The following is a 21329-nucleotide window of genomic DNA, read 5'->3' as shown; positions in this document are numbered from 1 at the left end:
GAGTGAGCTGTGGAAGAGTTTGTCCACACAGCAGCAGCTCCGATTTCATTTCCGTGGCAGGTGAAAGTGTTGGCTCATGTTTAGCCTTCGGCTTCAGGAGGGAAAGCACTGGCGCACAAAGTATAACTGCAGTGTGCAGTCACAGCGGAAGGCTCGGGTGAGAAGAGAACATTTCTTAAATTAACAATGTCGAGGTCGGTGTAAAATTAATAATGACTGGGAACTAGCTATAGCCAGTTTGACGCGATATATTTAACGCCGATAATGTAACTGGTCAGAATCTTCCAGTACCGTGGGTCAAACCTCATCTCTTTACCTTGTTGTTCTACGAGCCCCATGCTAAAAGCCCCCATTTTACAGTCAATGGAACCAAGCATGCTGGGACTTTCAGTTTCACTTTCCCGATTATTACACGTGCCTGTCTGTAAGTCCCATTAAACCTAAGAGTGGTTATGTATAAAGAAAAAAAACGTACGCGGTGACCTGGCATGTGGTGCAACAGCAGAAAGGGCGGCTCGCAGCACGGCATAGCAAACATCTAACCGTGTAAACGAAAAGGCGGCCAAAGTGGATCGTAAATAGGGCTCCCGGTTTTATGGTATTTATTTTTTGTCCATTTCCGTCTGTATTTATCCATATTTATTTTTTGCCTATTTTATCTGTATTTATCCATATTTATTTTGTGTTTTGCATATAAATGAAGTTGTAAAACTGTACATTTCCATATCTATTTAACTGATAGACACGCACCTCTTACTTTGATGTCTGCCGTGTTTTAGCTATTTAAGCTGCCAAATATTACATAACCATACACCTATTGGTAAATACTAGCATTATATTATAAATTTTTATTTAAAGAAATGTCATCCTGTTTTTAATTAACCATGCTATTCATCTGCTCAGCTGCTGGCCTATAATTCATGAAAGACAGCATGTAGAGTCACTTAAAAGAAGCACAATTTTCTGTATTTATCCACTTTTAAAAATAAATACAGACAGAAAGCTCATTGTTTTCTGTCTGTATTTATCTGTAAAAATCCGTAAAAACGGAAAACAGGGAGCCCTAATCGTAAGCCACTATTATTTTATCAACTTCAAACACATGCACGAAATTTAGATTTTGGCTTGGCTGAGACAAATAAAGGGTGGGGGCGGAGAAGAGGCAGGAAAATAGCCCAGATAAATTCACTTGTGACCGTGTTCCAGCTATTCTTCTGCTGCTTTTAGTGGACAGCGTGGTGCCTTTAGGAGCGATGGCGTACGTACATATTTGCCCTGAAATGCTTAGCACTTTATGTGCTAAACATTTCCAGTCTGAAAACTGCGCTGCGCAGAGGGATATTTTTTTTGTATTTTAGCGGTGGGGGAGGGTTGAGTCGGAGCACACATAAATGCGTTTGTGTTGTCAGGAGGTACGGGAAAAGGGGCAACGGCACTACACGTGGGACAACAACTGCAACAAAGGGCGCTTGTGGCCTTGTGCACAAGAACGCACAATTCTTTTTCCGTCTTCGGGTCACTATTTTTGCAAACCTTGTAGAAGACAGGCACTCTGTGGCCCTCACCAAAACACCTTGATGAGAGTGGAGGAGGTAGGCAACGTCACCACGACCCCCCGCCCCCACACACACACAGTTTGGGGCCAACCTGTGCCACATGTTCACCATGACACGCTGTGCACACAGCCCCAGGCACACATGACCAGAGAGGAGAAGCCATGTCAAGACTGCAGCCTGACCTCGCATTGTGCAGAGGACGTCAGGCATACAGAGTAAAAAGAGAATACCTTTGTGCCCCAGCACAGTGTATGTGTGGGAGAGCTTGCAAATGTGTTCTGCATGTGGACACTGAATAGTGGTGTGTGGCATACATGGCAAATCAAGCACTGTAAAAGCCAATAGGTTTCACCTGTGCAAAATTTATTGGCTTTGTCAATGTTTTTTACATGTTGCACAGCAGTTGCGTCTAGGCACATTATTATTTATTTGAGAGTTTTATACAGCGCTGGCTGGACCCGAGGGTATCGGAGCGCTTTGCAGACACGTGATATTTATTTGCTAATTCCATGATGTGATTAGCTGGTTTTGGATTCGTTCTCAGCTAATTGTCTGGGTGGCTAAATTGCTGACTGGGGAGTCAGTTCTGATTCCAGCTTCTCTAACTTAACTGTGTGATCTTGGACAAATCGCTTTAACAATATGCCCATGTTCTCTTCTAGAATCTGTCTGAATGAATGAGTAATTTTAATAAAGTCCATTCTTTAGAATTAAGGACTTTCTTTAAAATATAGCTGGAAATTTAAATAGTGGAAGGAACATGGCTTGCCTCCCATGCTTTCACCAGAGTAACTTTATCCAGAGTGCGCTTCCCAATTTTGGGATTATGTTTATGCCTGTTTGTTGACCTGCAAATGTAATTAGAAGCACTGATTAATTTTACTTGGAGCTACAAAGCTAGCTGCTCGTATTTATAGTGCGTGCATGTTCTATGTTGTATCAAGAATGGATTATTTCAGATGCTGTACTTGTTAAGGGCCGTGCCTAGATCTGAGCGACCAGCGCAGGCCACTTCACAAACAAACACGCAAGCAGTCAGACAAGGCAAGCTTGAAGCTGCAGCGGGGCCTAAAGAGGAATAATGGGCGGAGGGGGCATGTCTGATCTGATAATCAATCTATACTGTTATTAATATTTTCAAAGCCATTTCTGCAACCTGTTAAGTCAGTGAATCGCACCTGTTCCAATCCCACCCCAGTGCCTAGTGGCGCACCATAAATCAGAGAGATGAAATATAAGAGCCCCTGAAAGCCCAGACACAGGGACATGTTCTAATGGGAGCGACAGGGGGGGGGGGGGAGAACCCCCTCCCCAAGCCCTCCTCATGACAGTCGTGCTCGTGCGCTTCGCACGGGATGCAACACTCAACAGCTTTTACAGCTTCCGGCTTCGTGCGGAGTTTTCCTGCTTGCAGTTGTTAATTTCCTCAACGCAGCCGCGCTTTGTCTTGCTCAGAGATTCCAGCTATCGTATGTCCAGCTACTTGTTTTCTTTTGCAGCCCTGTTGGATCTTCACTGATGGGCACAGTTTGGGGATTTTACGGTATAGCCTTTAATTACTTTTCCTCAAAGTTGCTTCTGCCTGTCTGCGCCTCCACGCTGATAGACACAGCCTGAGTGTTACCACACTTTGTTTCCCCCCAAGGTCATATTCTGCCTATCAAGTTTTTTCGCTGCTAGGCACAGCCTGTATTTTAATTATTCTAGGAGTTGATGTTCACTGTACCGGGTTTTCTTTCACCACCCTGGTCAGTACTCAATCTGTCTGGCACAGCCAAGGTTGTAGGGTCGTTTCAGCCTGTCAGTCTCTTATATGCTGATAGGCAAAGCCTGAGCATTGACAATTTTTGTGTAGGCACAGCTTTATCTTTGACAATTTTGTTTATGTATGTCTGTCATTTTTTTTGACTTGGGGTTCAGATTAGGGGTGGGCGGAATTTGCGAAATTCACTTTCGCAAATTATCGCGAAAATGTTAAAAATCTCCGCAAACACGCGGAAATATCGCGAAAATGTTAAAAATCTCCACAAACACGCGGAAATATCGCGAAGATGCAGAAGTTTTTTTCCCGCCCGTTCGTGGTATTTTCTGCGTGGTCGCGGCTCGCCAACTTACCCATGCGGTTGCTCGCGGCCGCGGCCATCTTGTTTTCACTTCTCTCGCGGTGCATGATCGCGAGAAGAAAGACGTGATCGCGCGACGCATGACCTTACTGCGGGCGCGAACTGTCGCGAGACAGCGCAAATGACTCCCAACAATCCAACATCTCGTAGAGAACGCGACCGGATCAGGAAAACTTGTCGGCGAACGCGGGGATTCAGGTAAGGCGATCACGCGCTCGTGAGAATGTATTATTTTACAGCGCGAGCAAGAAACAAATTATCGCTAAGCTGCGGAATGCGGAAAATTTGACATTTTCGCGCTTTCCGCAGAACGCGAAAATGCCAAATTATCGCAATTTCCGCGAACGGAACGGAATTTTGGCCCAGGCCTAGTTCAGATGGACTGTGTTTGTGTTTTCACATTCAAGCACATTCTGTAGTACTCTTTTCCGTGTGTTTTTTTCTCTCTTCTTTCACAATAGCAATGGCTGCAGCGAATATGTCACAACTGCCTCCTTTTCTAAATGGGGTAGGAGAACCCAACCTACCATAGAAACGATGTTTAGGCCTTTTACAATCGTATCTCATAGCTATTGGAGGGGAAACGTTTTCACCTTTGGATAAGTTACACACCTTACTGCACAGTTTGGATGTTGAGGGTCGTAAAACCTATGACAATATATTGGTATCTTCTCGGAGTGATGAAGAAGGGAGTGATGGAGATGAGAATGTTTACAATGTGGCATTAAACAAATGGGGTACACGCATTGGTGAAAAAATAAATGTGGTGTTAAAAGACCCAAATTCATTTCGAGAGTGCAAGGAAAGGGCGAGAAAATAAAATCATACATTGCTGTGTTGAATGGGTCACCCCACATGTGCATTTGAGGGTTTAATGGATTCCCTCATCAGAGATCAGTTAGTGAGATGTACCAACAACTCTAAGATTCAAGAGCCACTTTTGGTGGTCAACCCGGATCTTAAAGAAGCTGTTGACATTGCTGTGGGAATTGAGCATACTGCTGGCTGTATGAAAGAGGAGGGGGGACAACCATACTGAAGTAAATGCTGGGAAATATATCATACTCGTTGGGTACTGTTCAAATGAGTGCATCAGATCAATACTAACACCCTTATCCAGATCCTGAAAAAAAAATTTTTTGAAGAAAGGGTCCTGGATATTTTAGTAACAGATAATGGAGTTCAGTTCACGTTGGAATCAATGAAAAAGTTTTTATCTGATCTCCAAATTGTAGATTACAAGACTGCTTTGTATTGCCCTCGTGCTAATGGACTGGTAGAGAGAATCAACCGCGTGATTAAAGAGCAGAATTACTGAGAATCCCCGCCACCACTGCTTTGCGGTAGACCCTAGGGGCGTACCACACCACGCCTAATTCTGTTACAGGCATTGGTCCGTTCACATCACTCAAGGGTAGAGTCACCAAAACCAAACTATCTGCCACTTGGTTAACAAAATATGGTGTATGTGTCGGAGACAGGAGTGACATTTGTAGAAGAGTTTCTGATCACCAAAGCAAGTATAATAGCTGGTATAATCATACCAAGCATGTGAAACACTCTAATTTCCACAAAGGGGATTGGGTCCACATTGACCTTCCTAAACCACGGAAGAAGGATGCTTCCAGGTTCTCGGAACCCTTCAGAATAGCCAGGGTTGGCAATAATATTGTCCATCTTCAAAATGGTCAGACCTGGGGCAAGGACAAGGTAGTTTCACATATGAACACTCAGGTGCCCAGTGCACACCCTACTCTTGACTCTGCCATTCTGGATGCCAACCCTTACTTCCCCAAGAGGTCTCAGAGACCCTAGTTTTCTCCGGTTTGGCAAAATGACTACTGTATAATTAATAATTAAATAAGTAAATTCCTTGGTTGTGTCCTCTTCCAGATACACTAGTTCTTCTGTTGGCAAAGCGACTACTGTATAATGTAACTCTTTATTTTGTCTCCTTTCCCAATCTTCTGTAACTTTGTTTCCCTTGCTTTGTTCCCTTGTTTTCCTCTTCCTGTGTCATCAAATTCTCCTCCCTTGCTGGGGAGGCGTGTTGTAATTTATATATTTGGTACTTAGCTCTCAGCCTCCGCCCCCTCCCCCCACCCCTGCTCCGTCCAAGCCTGTTGGAATGTGCCATTACAGTTGTAACCTGGAGGTTCTACAGCTGACTCCAGCTGACTGGAACCTATGGTGTTGATGAGATGTAATAAAGAAAATTTTCCTGCGTCATCTCTTTGTAACACTTTATCAATGGTTCCTCAATTATTACCTGATTGGCAGAGGATGGGCAACTTTAGTTTTCAGCTCATTTTTCATTTTTTTGTCTCTGTGTCTGAAAGTTTAATGTATTATTCAATATTGTGTGGCATCGTGAGGGGTTGAATTAAATTGAAAATGGGCAGCAAATACAAAAATAATCCTTAAGATGTCAGTGCTTCAATCTCCTTGTATGTTTTTCCAGTGTCACTTCTTATCTTGCTTCCTGACAACACTTTTCAGTCCCTGGCCATTTAAGTTAAATCGCACAAGCAGCGGGCAGGCCAGAAAAATTGTAGACAAAGCCAAGCCAGAGGCAAGCTTAAGGTACATGCAGAGCCAGACCCACTATACAGTTTACACAACAGCCGACTTAAAAAAAAAATGGCACGTATTCATGGAGGCTATCAGTAAGTAAAGGACAAATGTAGTTTATTTCTCCACATAAGGAAATGCGTTTCTCACTTTACCTATGTTTTTTGTATCAAATTTTGTAATACTTCTTTGAGAGTACAGAGTAAATCCAGATTTCCGTTGTCTCTTCTTAACCAAAAAAGCAGACATTTGCCTCAAGCCATCACTTGCTTCCACAGTGATCTATTAGATCACACAGTCGAATATAGCGTGAAAGCTGGGATTACAATGCATGTTTTCAGTGCCCAAACCACCAACGGGGTGTCCACATCTCCTTACTCCAGAACTGTATTCCTCCTCCCGATGTAGCACATGAATTCTAAAAGTATAAAACACACTTCATGCACATAACTAGTTTTACCCACATTTTGATCTCACCAACTGTCAACGTCTACCCTGCACCCCTTCTCTCACTGAACTACATTCTGACATGTGCCCTTCATTTTGCAGTAGGGTTCCATCTCACTTTGTCATTACAGGCTCTCTTTATGCTTCCTGGCTTTGTGGTAACATCCCAATGCATTATGGCTCCTATAGTCTTGGTCCACTTCCATTCAACTAATTAGAATGTAATACCTGATAGCAATGATATGTAGATGAATAACAAGGATTCAGAATGGTGTCTGTGATAACATGGAGAGTGAGATAGCCACCTAACACAGGCTATCCAGCATCTCCTGCTCAGCCACCTTTCTTTCATATGTTCTATCAGGATCCTTTAATTTGTCACCCATCCTCTCACCAGAGAACTTCACACCACGCCTTGTGTGTCACACGGTGTATGTAATTGCAAGACTATCAAGTGGCCCCATGTCATAGGTGACAAATTCAGCCAGATTTGCCTTTTAGCTACAAGCATGGTCCATGTTGGGATTCTTTTATTACTAAAAAAACTAACTACAAGAAAGCCAAGTATGTCGTCGAAAATCCAGGACTGGCTGATGAAGTGTCACTTTGACAGGTATGTAAATGGCTGAACTAACCACAGTGACAAAACCCTCACCACTCTGAAATGCACTCTTGAATCGTCCAGCCCTTTTAACTTCTTAACATGTCATTAATGTATTTATATTGTGTTGTATGATATAATTTATAAAGCACTTTGTACACTTAACACGGCCACAAAAGGCTCCCATTCATTCCCAGTCCGTAGCACCCTTTCGAAGTGCATGGTTGGCATGGTGTGTAACAGAAACAATGTCTCAAAAGTTAGTACTTATTGGGCTAATAAGCAATTGTGTACATATAGTTTCAAGAAGAAAGGAACAGGGAGACTCCAAGGTAAAGCTATGTGCCAAGGGCACTATTTATATTAAAAAAAACATATAATGGGAAAAACAGAAGAAACCTTGGTATCAGCACTGTTTTCATTCAATGTGGGCGAAACCTGTAGGAAACATCGTGCACATAAGTGCTCACGACACATAAGGTGGACAGCACTAGTGGAAAGTGACACAGCGATGAATAACGCGGAGTGAGAAAAGTGAAGATATTTACAAGGTACTTTTGGTTCACGGATAAATATTTACACTAGTTACAGAGTTTTTAATTTACAATTTGTGAACCAGAGTAAAGTGCCAAAAGTTGTGCTGGGAAGTCAGTGTTTCAACCCGTAGTAGGTTTAGGGTCATCTTCAGTACCAGGTTATCGGATAGTTCGTGCTGTTGTGGGGCGGGATCAGAAGGAAAGAGTCCGCAGGAGCTGGTACATTGCATCGGCGTAGGAATGTCCTAAATGCTGTAAGGCCCAGGACTATATCCTAGGCTATTCCAGAATGTCTGATAACAGGTAGTGGAGAACATCAATGGAGGCCAACACACGGGGATTTGTGTGTGACGGGCTATGAAAGAAAAAAAAAAAAGCGCGCCGTATGAGGCAGGGAAACCGGTGTCAAGATGTGCGCATCCAGTAGCTGAGGGGGAGTAGTGGGGAGGTCAGGTCTGCCATCTCAAGTGCAATGAGGGGCCACAAACTGGCGTCGCGAATATAGCGTTCGGATGCTTGGGGAGGGGAGAACTTTCAAGGCTGGGATACCAGCATCATGGGTCATGCAACTGGATCCTGGGTGTGAGAAGTTGGCCTGGTATATGATGTTCACTAGTTAAAGTGACCACCTTGTACCATGCCAAGCAACCCTTATGGTGTGGTTGTAAGTCAACCTTTTCGGACTAGCTGCCCTAGTGGTAGCGTAGGCTAAGCAGTCTTTGAGGCTAAACTCGTGAAGCGTGTTAAGCCAGCTGTTTTACCAAATGCAACCCCCTTTTATACCAATGAAAGGACACCACACAGATATATATTCAAAATATATATGTATTTATTTCTCAAAGTAACCCCTAGTCTCTTTATGAGCACAGGAGCACAAATCGTCAAACAAGATTACAGTAGAATACACAGAAGTTGCACTTTATATGGATAGGCCCTGGTGGCCGCTCAAACCATATACTAAAATAGTGGTATAAGTACCACGAACAGAAAAGGGAAAAGGCCTAGGGCCTCTAGAATCGCTGGGCCTACAAGGAGCTAACTTCAGTTAGTGACCAGGAGGTCCACGGGTGGCGTGTGCAGAGCAAATAGTCACACGCGTGCTCCCATAGGTTTCAATGGGTGCGTAAAAAGTACAAAGTTACTGCAAAGAGGATCTTCCGGATGGACTAGGAACTCAAGATTTGGAACACAGGCACTAGAGATGTAACACTACACTTGGGCACAGGTGTGCCAGCTTTACCTCACCCACAGGAAGCGGGTGCATAGGCCTCGAAGTGCGTCGGGTTTCTTCTATCTGTTCCGTGGAGCTTGAAGACAAAGATGCTGCAGGCGGTCGGTCCGGGAGAGATGCAGTGGATCCAAGAGTGGATCGGAGATGTTGAAGACCTGTAAGCAGAGGGGGCAGTGTTCACAGTCACTAGCCAGTGACCAGCGTGGCACCAGGTGGGTACCAGGCAATGTCGGGTGCAAACAGGAAGAAAGGTGTAGCTTGTCTCTGCAGCCACGTGGTCCCTGGAGGTCGACGACGTCCAGGAGTCGGTTCACGAGCTGTCCCACGCAGGCTCTCGCTGTCGGCGGTGTCGGCGACTTGATCGAAGCAAACAAGCCTTGGCAAAAGCAATTGTTGTAGGAGATGAAATAAGCTGATGGTTCTGACCAGCAAGGTCAGAAGGACTGCTCCTTTGGAGAGGAGCAAGGGCCAGTCTGGAGCAACCAGACCAGCGGTGTATTTCGTAAAGTTCGTCGCCAAGATGGCTACTAGCCAGCGGGCCAGCAACCGGTTAGGCGCGTCGAGTGGCAAAATGCAGAAGGGCCCCACGCAGATCGTGGAGATGCTGGAGGGCTCACCTTTGGTGCAGATGCTGCTCGAGGGTTGGGCTTCTCAGATCCCAAAGCACAACTTGGAGGGAGCCTCGGTTGTTGCACTTGTCAGCTTGTCGTGGTCGTTTCAAGATGGCTGGCTCCACGTGTCTCGGTGCCTCCACGGGTCTCCTCTTTTCAGGGACTGTGGATCGGGCGGTGAGAGGTCTGGAGGTCCAGGTCTTGTCAGTCTCTGGGCTCGGGCTCCGGCGGGAGACGGCGGCAAAGCAGACATTGATTCGCTGGATGGTGCTTGCGTTAGCAAGGTGGTCACTCCCTGACCACAGGGGAGATTTCCTTCAGTCTTCTGTGCAGCAGAAGGTCGAAGTTCCCGTCTTCTTCTTAGTTTCAAGTTGATTCCAGGATGTCTGAAGTCTTAGGACACAGCTCCTACCTTTAAGCGGATTCTAGGGGCCGGACTACCTGCTAGGTCCCTCCCTATGGGTGGGACCAGGAAGGGGGGTGGTTACACCCCCAATCCTTTGTCCAGCTCGCCCCAGGCCCGGGACTGGTGTGCCCCAGGACCGGTTTGAACTGGCATATGCACCGAGGCTCCTTGTGAGCCACAGGCATGTCTGGTTTCTTTCAAGCCCTACCTGACCAATACACAAAATCCTGTCTGGGGTGGTGCATGCACCTCCCCTGGCAGGAAACCCTTTGTCCACACCTCCCAAGCTGGAAGGACTCCCAGCAGCAGGAGGGCAGACTTGTGTCTGTGGTGGCAGCATCCATTTTGTGGAGCTGAGGCTATGTCTGATTTTACCCGGGTTTCAGGTACTGTACATGTCGTGTCCCTCTAGAAGGGTGGAATGCTAACCCCGTCGCCAGAATTGGCGAGGGGTTAGTATTCCAATTCGTATGACACCTTACTCGACATGTTTTGATAAAGCCAAACCAAAGATAGCATTTAACCGCGAGGTTCATAATGCACTTAAGAGTATATGGTATGACGATATCTGGAAACAGTAGAAGGAAGTTGTTCCGACCACTGCAGACAGGCTCAGCTCATGCCAGAGCACCATCTCACATGGAACCAAGCACTCTGCCTTCAGGATTGTTAAGGCCTGCCATAGGAGTGACTTATAGGTTACCAGGTGTCCCATTTAAGGTTAGGTATAGGTATACTACACCTTAGTAAGAGGTGATTACACCAACTTACCCCAGCTGAGTGATCAGCCAGTTGTGTCAAATTGTTAGGCCAAGCCTGGGGTGGCATAATACATGCTTCAGCCCCTGGCAGGCCTTGGGTACACCAATGCCCTGGGTATCTAGTGTACACTGGTACAGGGGCTGACAGGGTGATCCAACCAATTGGGTATGTACCTAGGGTACATGGAGTCCATTTTAAAGAGAGAACAGCCAGGCTGAGATCCTGAATAGCAGGATCTCAGGCCAACTAAGTCGAAAAACCAGCTAGACACTAGGCAAAAATTTGGGGGTAACCATAGTCAGATATCCACCTTCCTACACTGGGGCTATTTGTTGAGTCGGGCCAAATTATGGCTGTGAGGTCCGGGCTGGATCCTCTACGGGTATTCAACTGGGATCGGCTTGAGTCAAGAGTCGGGGGTATGGTGTGCATTGAAGGTTGGCTTTTTTTGGTGCTAGGTGAGGTAAATGAGGACCTTTCAGATATACTCTTCCCAGTTCCTCCTGTTTCCGTTCTCCTTGCCATCTCTCGCCCTGCCCTCTCAGACTTAACTGGTTGCCTTTCAAGATCGGGTCACTTTGTTTGTTTGCTATGTAGAGCAGGCAGATGTGTTGAAATATGGAGACTACCCCCCAGGGCTGCTTCTTGTGAAAGGTGGATGGCCTGAGGCATTGTACCTCAGTCACAACCTTTCACATACAATGACCTGGCTTAGAGACGTGGCAATTTAACTTGAGACGGGCACTATAAGAAGGTAGAGTCTCTGAAGCCCTTGTTATACGTAGGAGTCCCGGTTGACCCAAATAATTCTCTTACTCTCATTTTCTATTGGTGATGGATTCTATGGAGAACCCCCTGGCTATAAAGGACTTCGAGGGAAAGTAGCATGTAGATTATCAAGGTGCGTTTACCTTTTATACTGCTCAAAATTTTGTACTCCTATTCCCCATTTTTCGACTAAAAGTAGCATGGCTGTTGCTTTGTAAGATTTATTCAGTAAAAAGCAAAGTAAAGAAATATAAAAGTTTGTTCAGAAACTTCCAGTTTCCCTCCTTATCTTTGAAATGTGTCAATTGTTCATACAATTCAATGACCCTTTGCTGATGGTTAACAAGCCCATAGGATACAAATAATAAACTACTTAGGTTCTAGTTTTTCCAGGCGCCATATCAATGTGTCAGTGCCTCACCTGTAGTAAATATACAGTTTAGAGGCTGATGCAGGTGCGATATTTTTGCCAGAGATCACATAAACGAGAGCGCAGTGATTCAATGCACATAGTTTCACTGAAGTCTGTTTTTACCCATTGACTGAACGGAGTAAGAACTGCCATTATTTGAATCAGCTGGCATACACATAGGCACATCGAGCACATACCTTTGAAAGTTTTAAAGGGAAGCTTTTCAATCTGTGGAGGATTCCATTCGAAAGTTTGTCTGCAACATTCCTATTGGTTGAATGCGCAACAGACAGCCCAGGAACTTCGGGCAACTTTATTACAGCTTTGCAATGGGGCAAAGACACCAAAAGTGATGCCAACACATGTAAAGTGTTCATTTTGGTATTTACTGTCCATGGAAAACGTTTGGTGCTGGGAAATTGTCTAAAGTACCATGTAATAGTGCTTTGCACTCCTTTGCATCAAGGGAGCGTACCCCCACCCCACAAACACACCTTTGTCCTATGATCTAAAGGGGAGTATGTCTCACTAGACAGCCTTAAAGTGTGCCATCTCTTGGAAAGAGGGCAGCTGCACAACACAATAGTATATTTGTTCCTGTCATGCTCTCTTCTTTTCGCAATGCCGCGCAGAAACTTTGCATGCTCAACAAATAGACATCTTTTTAGCTCAAAAAAGATTTGTGCTGGAAAGTAAAGTGATGCTCCTTTGTGTCATGTTATGTGACTTTGCAGCCAAGCAAAGCCTTGATAAATGTACTGCCTTGAATTATGCCCCTTCCTGGGCCCCGCCAATCAAGTCAGGCAACAGGAATCGTGATACATTTCACTTCTGAAATGCAAACAGTTCATTTGAAAAATTAGCCATCGAGTGTGCAGCAAATTAAATGCTTGCATTTCAATTGTAAAATACAAGCAAATATCCTGATCATATTTGGCAAGAGTCACCTTGGAAACAAAAGGGCGAGCTGGGGGTGCCATGGCCTTTTTCGCCCCCTATTTGCCCCTTGCAGCATGTCGGTGGTTCTTTTGACAGTGCCTACCGACAACGGGCCACTTGGGTGAACTCCACTTACAAATGGCTTTTCAAAGCAGAGTCTTTAACTGTTAAGTGTTTGGCCTTCCCTAAATGTCATGAAGAATAGGACGTTGGTGGTTGTGGGTTGGAGCATCCAGTATGGCACGTTAATTTAAAAATATCCTTCAATTGTCCTTGGTCCCAAAATGCCTTGTGAAAAAACTTTGCAGATAATACTTTCAAGTCATAAACCAGAAACAAAAGTAAACCGTCAAAAAAAGAAAATAACCAGAAGTATGTCACATTCGTGAACGAAATTGTAGTCTTGGGAGCAGTGGATATCACTTACCCTACCATAGTCTATACAAACTTCATTCCGTATCTAGTTATATAAGATGTGCAAACCATTGCATTTAATTATTATGAGGTGATGCAGATAATTTGCTTATCCTTAGAACATCATTTCTCTACACAGATACCACAGCAGGTGCCACCACAGGCAACAATATCTAAGGGAGAAGGTACCATTTGTATGATGTTTGTTGATCATATAGAGATACTAGATCACTGGTCCGCTGATTTTATGAGCTAGTAAAGGTGACTTGCATATCTTATCCCCTCACCCCACCCTTCCCCCACTACTGGAATAGCTGTAAATCTTTATAGCAGTCTTTGTTTCCTTTTGGATTTGTGCAGTATCTAGTAGCAACATTTGTTCTTGGATTAGGTTATTACACGTGAAAGGGTTCTTATAAGAAGCTGATGTACAGCTTTTTAATATAGTTATTATCATTCATGTAGCTTATACATTAAACAAGCATTTAACAATAGTTTGTCTTCAGGTTTTAATCTTTGTTTCCTACATTTCTTTTCTTTTTGAGGTCATAGGAAAAGCATATGAAATTGACAAACTTATTTCAGTTATTGTTGCTTCAGACATATTTTGCACTGTTAACACACGATTGGCATAAATCAAAGTTTGTTTGAGATTTGAATTAATAAAAGGATGTGCAAATAATTTCTGGATGCCATTCTAGGTGCTGCTGAAACATTCAGAGGAATAGGAATGACCTGTTTGGTGATCCTTCTGTTGTTTGCACTAATCCAGTGGTTTGCTGTACCTGCTCAAGAAGAAGGTAGGTGTTGCATTCCAGGGACAGACTTTGAACTACCTCCCAAGCTCATGTGCTGTCCTGAGTAGATCTGAATAATGCTCTCCTGGCATGAGGTAGTACCACAAGACACAACCTGACGAGTATCTAAAAGTACACGTCCATGAGAAACTACATCTGCAGTTAAGATAGAATGTCTATTTTTTAAACACTGTTGTCTAGGGATCTAGTGCTTATCTGTCAAATACACTAAAAACATCTCTGATGGCATTAGTAATTTAAGGAACAAAACTATTTTACCTCAAAATATATGTGGAATTGTTCCCAGATTCTCTAGATGTGAAGAAGAGTAATAGTATTAGCATCTTTTACAGTCGTGCCTATCATCTAAGTTCTTGGAAAACGTATATAAATATAAAGTGGGTACTTTCATTCTCTAAAACAATTTAAAAATTCTGATTGAAATTTCTTTTCTTACTTTGTCTTCTGTTTAAAAGGGGTTTAAAATAATTTCAAATAATGTTTGTCTCTTATAAGTACTTTTGTAACCCCCCTACATGCAGTCTGCCCACGCATGTTTTCTAGTTTCCCTGTCCTATTGCATCTGCATATTTCCAAATTCCTGACCCGGTTTTTGTTCCATCAGTTTTATGAAAGCTGTGAGTAAAGCAATAGGATAAAAACGTTTTAAAATGGCAGATTCAAAGTTCACTTTCTTCAACCGATGGATCTCCGTCCATTTCAACCAGAGGTAAGGAAGAAAACCTGAACTCAAAGAATCATGGATGGCTTCGTATAAGAGAGAGTATCGGGGGCTAGTGGCAACCCCATTAAGGTGGAAACATTAACAAAATGTGATGGAGAACCTAAGCAGACCTCGTCAGGGGCTTAAGAAAAATCCTCGTCTGTTAATAAGGGGAGAGAGAATATATTATTTCTTTCACCCTTGAGACCTAAAGCAAGTTTTAGTGTAACCTCAGCCTTGGTAGCCCAAATGTATATGTAATATCATCAATTTATTTTGACAAAGAGGCTAGTAGGGCCTCACAGAAGGAGGCAACAAAAAGATAGAAAAGTTGCAGCACTTTGGAGCCAAAAACGATTATGCCCTTTAAGCAGAGCTTTAGCAGGATTGATCGATGAGGCGATAACGTTTAATTTAGCCTCCTGAAGACAAGCTTTATAAAATCTGAGAGGGTGTTTGTACTGCTTTAACAAATCTAATGAGTAAGTTTAGTACTAATTGTTTCTGCCTCTCTAGTAGCCAAAAGGATAGATCTAACCTTAGGTGAAATAAGACTGCAGGGTAACTTAATGAGTGTAAGCATCTGCTAATAAGGCCAACTTGTTATTAAGCTGCTCTGTATTTAAGAGTTGCAAATCGGTTATAGCTACTTGTGTGTTAAGTCCTCCACTTATATTTATCTTTGGGTGCCTGTTGTTCTAGCATGTATATGCATCTTATAAAAACAGTAAACTAGAAAGGAGGAGGATTAGTAATTATATGGAACACCTTCTGCGATAATATGGATATTTCATTGGCACAATGTGTTTTGTCTATAATACTGATTGAGTACTTTGTAGTTGTGTATAGACCGCTGAGCATTGACACAAACTTTGTTGAATCTTTTCATCAGGGTCCGTCTTCATCAGTCTCGACTTATAATAGCGGACTTCAGCTTTTAGTTCTGATGACCATTATATTCACCAAGCCCACTTATTTCTGGAAACTATATCATATATATATGAGATTTTCATATGTGCCAATTAATTAAGCACAAATTAGTGCTGGGCACATCCATGATTTTATTCTCACTTTAATAGTCACGGCCTTTCAAAATATTTCTTATCTTCCCATTGCTTTTTCTGATCACTTCTTTATTTACTTTACATTTGAAAAGCACTTCATAAAATTTAAAAGGGCTATATTTGTGTCAAGAAACCTCAATTAAAATCTCTTAACACCACCTAAACTTTTTCATTTTGGAAGACACAAATTTGCAATTAAAAAATCTCTCTGAATTAACTTCAGAATCCATACATAAAATTACCCCCCAAAATGTGGAGAAAGGATGTTGTTTGGAAAGTGTTGCTAGATGAAAAAAAGACCAACAGGAAGCTTGGAAGCAAATAGTGCTGTTACTATGACCTTCCAAGAAAATTAATGTTCTTGAGGCAACTTATAGTTCAGGAAAAAATAATTTTCTATGAGATTTTTTAGCTCTATAATGTTCGTTTAGCTCCTACCTCAAGCCTGCAAAATAATTAATGAACTTTGAAGTCATCTGTTGTAGCAATGGTGAGTTATAGTGAAGAAATTGCTGGTTAAAAAAACAGGCATTAGAAATGCAATCAGTCTCACATTCATTTGAGTTAGAGCTATTGACATTGTAAATGGCAATTTCTTTTATTTATCTGTTATGGAGTGTATGAATGTGACGTGTAGTGGAATTATGTGGGTTGGATTGGATTAATTAGTTGTGTAATTGATGGCGTGGAATTGTGTGGTGTGGATTTGTGTATTGGAATTATCTGGCATGGTGTGCTGTTGAATTAGGTGCATAGTAATTATTTGGTATTGAGTATACAGGAATTAAGTGGAATGAGATTGTGTGTTATAGAGTGCAATTATGTGGAATGAAATGTGGAGTGGTATGCAATAGAGTTTAATTACGTTGTGTGCGTTACATTTTGTGTCTCGATGTGAAACTGGTGTGGATTGGATGTATGTGGTGTGTTGTGTAATTGTGTTGTTGAGTTGTATCATCGGGTTTGGTGTGAAATTATGTGGTATGGAATGGATTTGTATGGGGTTATATAGTGCTGCATGGAACAGTGTGGTATTGTGAGATTATGTTGAGTAGAATTATGCAGCATGATGAGCGGTGTATTTATGTGGATTGTTATGTGGTATGGGGTGGATTTATATGGGGTGTATTTATGTGGTATTGAGTAACGTGTAACTAGGTGTAGATGAATGATGTGGTGTTGAGTGGTATTATGTGGATTGTAATTATGTTGCGTGGTGTGGAATTGTGTGGTACTGAACTGTGTTTTGTGGAATTGTGTGGTGGTGTGTTGAATTATGTGCACCATATGTCGTAGAGCAAGCTTCCATTATAAATAAAACTGGCAGGGCGTGGACTGCAGAGGCGCTAGCCTGCCTCACAAGCAAGAGGGATACAGCATTGGCACTTTATAACCCCCTCCTACGAGGAACGGGAGCAGGGTATGCATCAGTGCAGGCTTCCCACACACAATATGTACACCACATGATACATAGCAAGCTTCCAGCATAAATGAAACTGACAGCGCATAGACAGCAGAGGCACAGGCCTTCCTCAAGAGCAGTGAAGATACAGCACTGTCAATTTACACCCCCTCCTACAAAGAATAGGAGCAGGGTAACCAAGAGTGCAAGGTTCCTACACACAACATGTGCACCATGTGTCGCAGAGCAAACTTCCACCATAAATAAACCTGGCAGCGCATAGACAGTAGAGGCGCAGGCCTGCCTCAAGAGCAGTAGAGATAAAGCACAGGCACTTTACACCCACCTCCTACAAACATCAGGAGCAGGGTAACCAGCTTTGGCAAGCCAATGGGTGCTATGACCAAAAACACATAAAACATGTGCAGAAAATAAAATAGTGACAATTATACTATTGAATCAGAAATAACACACTCTCCACTACTGTATTCACATTTTGCTTGCAAAAATAGCAACCTGAAAGCTACCCTTTTGGCAAAGAAAAGGGGGCGCATCACCAAATAAGTAACTGTTATTGTTTAGTGCAGCAAACTTTGATGTTGACCCATTGAGTAGAATTACTTGGCTCCCTCGCAAATTCATGGTATTAATTTTAGATTAAAATGTACTGAGAATACTCTGATTTAACTGCAGTCAATGATAAAGTTTCACTTTAACTCTGCTAGAATTAATGCGCCAAACTGGGGATTGTAGATTACCCAGATTGATTAGCTAGGAGTTTGAGTAAACAGATTCGTTTTTGTTAATGATAATAATGGGAATTCAAGGGTGGGTCTCCAAACATAGGGCTACATAACCGGTATCTGTGAAACGTCCTTTCAAACGTGTGCATTACAATTATCATGGGCTACATCTAACTTGGAAACCGTCCTGGGTTTGCATACAAAGTAAAAAAAACAGGCACCTGGCGTGAAATGTTTTGGCATGTGGATTGCTCAATAGTGATTACCTAGTACAGTCCCAGCGATGGAATCTGTGACAGGAAGCTAAACAGTGGACTATTGCAATCAGCTTAAACCTGTAGAAGAAGATCTACAGAGATAGAAATAGACAGTTAAGTTAAACTGTTAATTAATGGGTTTTCAGGTGAAAGCAATATTCTCTTCTTACATTTGGAAGGCCAGTAGTTTGAAGTCCATTGTATGGAAGAGTAAAGTACGGGGCAAGGGGACATAGGGTAGCTTGCAAGTTTATCCATTTCAGATTGCAGTACACCGGCATGATAGGTGACTCAGGTTGGATACAAGGATTACCTCTTGTAGAGGACAAACATGGCAACTGCAATAACCTAATGTAAATAGCACCGGAGATGAGATTAGATTTGGAATAGTGGCCCAGTATTGGAATCGCAAGGGTCAAATCTAGCCCTCCTACAGGAAACTCACTCAATAGGCAATTACAGCAGACGTTTAGGAAGGGAAAAGATACTTTCCACTACTTCATGCAGAGTTCACCCATAGTTCCATAGAGGTTTTGATACTACTAAGAAAGACTCCCCCTTCACAATGAAAATGGAATTGACAGACCCTGCCTGGTGTTACATGGGTGCCTGCGGGACCTGTGGCAAGATGTATGTACAGTGTTTAACATCTATACATCACCACGTTTATAGAAACGCACACTAGATAAGGTCAGCTTCATCTTACAAGAGTCACCTCATTGCACATAATAGGTGCCGACTTTAACAATATGATGGAGTGAAATAGAAATAAATCACCATGTCTTATACAGAGACTCCCCTCTTAACTGGCCCAAAGGGCGGGAGCCTTGTGGCTGACTCACAGATAGAGATTATAGCACCCCTCTGATCGACATACAATATTCCATCTTTTTGGGGCACCTAGATCATTTTCGAGACGATGTTTTATCCTGATGGTTGAAGTCCCCCGAATGTAGAGTACCTGGCCACTCTTCCCTACAGTTAGTATTGGGTATGCAGCCCAGACGAGAAAAACATGCCTGGCGCCTTGAGAAGTTTAGGATGAGGAGACAGCTACAGTTTCAACAGATGCCACTGATAACTTTTTGAAGGATAGCCTGGGCTCAGTTCAATCTCACATTAAAGTCTTGGAGGCACTGAAGCCAGTACTAAGAGGCGCATCGCCCATGATAGGATTGGTAACAAGAAGAAATTGAGGATGTAAAAACATGTAATTTAGAGGACAACGTAACTGAGATAGAAAGGAATATGAGTATTCTGGTCAAAAGAACAATCTAAGACAACTGAGAAGAGGTTTTACAGAGCTGAGGCTCCCAGTGTGGCAAGAACTCAGTACACAAGCATACAGAAAACACTGTATGAAATAGGAAAGAAAAGAGGTCAACACAGAACTAAAATTTCCATAAACGGAGACATACCCCAGGTCTTTGCTGGTTATTTTAATTCACTATATGCAGGGATGGGGACACGAGTGGCATTAAGAGTCAAGCTATCCTGGCTGATGAGGGGTGAAACCCCGAAACCGGTCCTATAATGCTTGATTCCGGTCCAGGGAAGACATGGCTTGGCAGTTCGGGCTGGACTGTTCCCATGAGGCACAGGGTCAAAACTGATTTGCATATGGCCATGTCTAAACTGGGGTGGCGTGGTGAGCAAAATAACGATGGATTAAACCCAGATCTGTGACTGGGGATTAATGTTTTGCCAATGTGCAACATTCCGTCCATCATCTTGTGTGTTTTGCTGTTCGCCCTATGTGGGAAGGGTATGCCCAGACGTGGGTCCCGTGCTCACTACGCCACTGGAGTCAAGCTATCCTGGCTGAAGAGGGGTGAAACACCGAAACCGGTCCTAGGATGCTTGATTCCGGTCCAGGGAAGACATGGCTTGGCAGTTCGGGCTGGACTGTTCCCATGAGGCACAGGGTCAAGACTGATTTGCATATGGCCATGTCTGAACTGGGGTGGCGTGGTGAGCAAATAACGATGGATTAAGCCCAGATCTGTGACTGGGTGTGAATGTTTTGCCAATGTGCAACATTCCGTCCATCATCTTGTGTGTTTTGCTATTAAGACATTGTTGGCCTTCCTGAAAGGCCTACATCTCCCTAGATTGGAGATAATAGAGATTTTCCAGCAGGAGATATAACAGTTTCAGAAATAATGGAAGCTATCCAACAATTTTAGTGTCTGCATGTCTCAGGGCCCAATAACCTGCCACCTGAAATGTTCAAGACAATGGCTTCCAGGTTGGGACTCACCTACTGGATCTGTTCAAGGAGGCCCGCCCTCTGGTAGAGCAACCTGGAAATCTCAGACAAGTTATAATAACAGTCATTAACAAACAGGGCAAACCTAGGTGCTCTTCATTTCTCCCGACATCGGTCCTTAACATAGAGACAAAAGTTCTTGCCAACATCATGAAAAATAGACTTCTCAGCCTTGTAGCGATGCTCATCCATCGAGATCTAACCGGCTTTACTTCCAGGAGATACACTAGACTTATCTTCTGTTAACTCGACAGTTAACTGGACATTACAAAAAACAAAGAACATCCTCTAGCTATCCTGCCACTGGATCACAAAAAGGCTTTCTATCCCATTGACCGGCAGTACCTCTCTCTGGTCCTGGAACAATTCGGATTGGGCTCCATGTTCAGAACCTAGGTGGGAACTGCTCCCTTTCTTCCAGACCTTTGAAGGATAACCTGGATACTGGCTCAATCGGGATACGTCTATAAGGCTTAGTCCAAATAGATGGTATGAAGAACCACTCCGAATGCACGAGGTACCAGCAATCACGGAAGGGTTCAGATACCTTGGGGTGGAGGTGACTTGTGGTAGACACACATTCCTATTCTGTAACCTCAGGACTATGTTATCTAATTTCAGGCTGGGGGCGAAGAGATGGTAAAAGCAAACAATATGACACATGGTCATGCCACCATCTTAAAAATGATAGCAGTA

At 43.2% G+C, this 21329-nt stretch overlaps 1 protein-coding gene across 3 annotated transcripts in view; it reads left to right on the top strand.

Moving 5' to 3' along the window:
• MFSD6 (major facilitator superfamily domain containing 6) overlaps positions 1-21329 on the top strand; it is a 400661-nt gene that overhangs the window by 282086 nt on the left and 97246 nt on the right. For all 3 annotated transcript variants that reach the window (XM_085648803.1, XM_085648805.1, XM_085648804.1), the window contains exon 5: positions 14079-14177. In XM_085648803.1, coding sequence (XP_085504929.1) covers positions 14079-14177 — 99 coding nt within the window. The remainder of the gene's footprint in view (positions 1-14078; positions 14178-21329) is intronic.

Source organism: Triturus cristatus, chromosome 3_2, assembly GCF_964204655.1.
Source record: "Triturus cristatus chromosome 3_2, aTriCri1.1, whole genome shotgun sequence".
NCBI lineage: Eukaryota > Metazoa > Chordata > Amphibia > Caudata > Salamandridae > Triturus > Triturus cristatus.
Note: the sequence above shows the minus strand (reverse complement) of the source record. Positions and strands in the feature narration are given on the sequence as shown.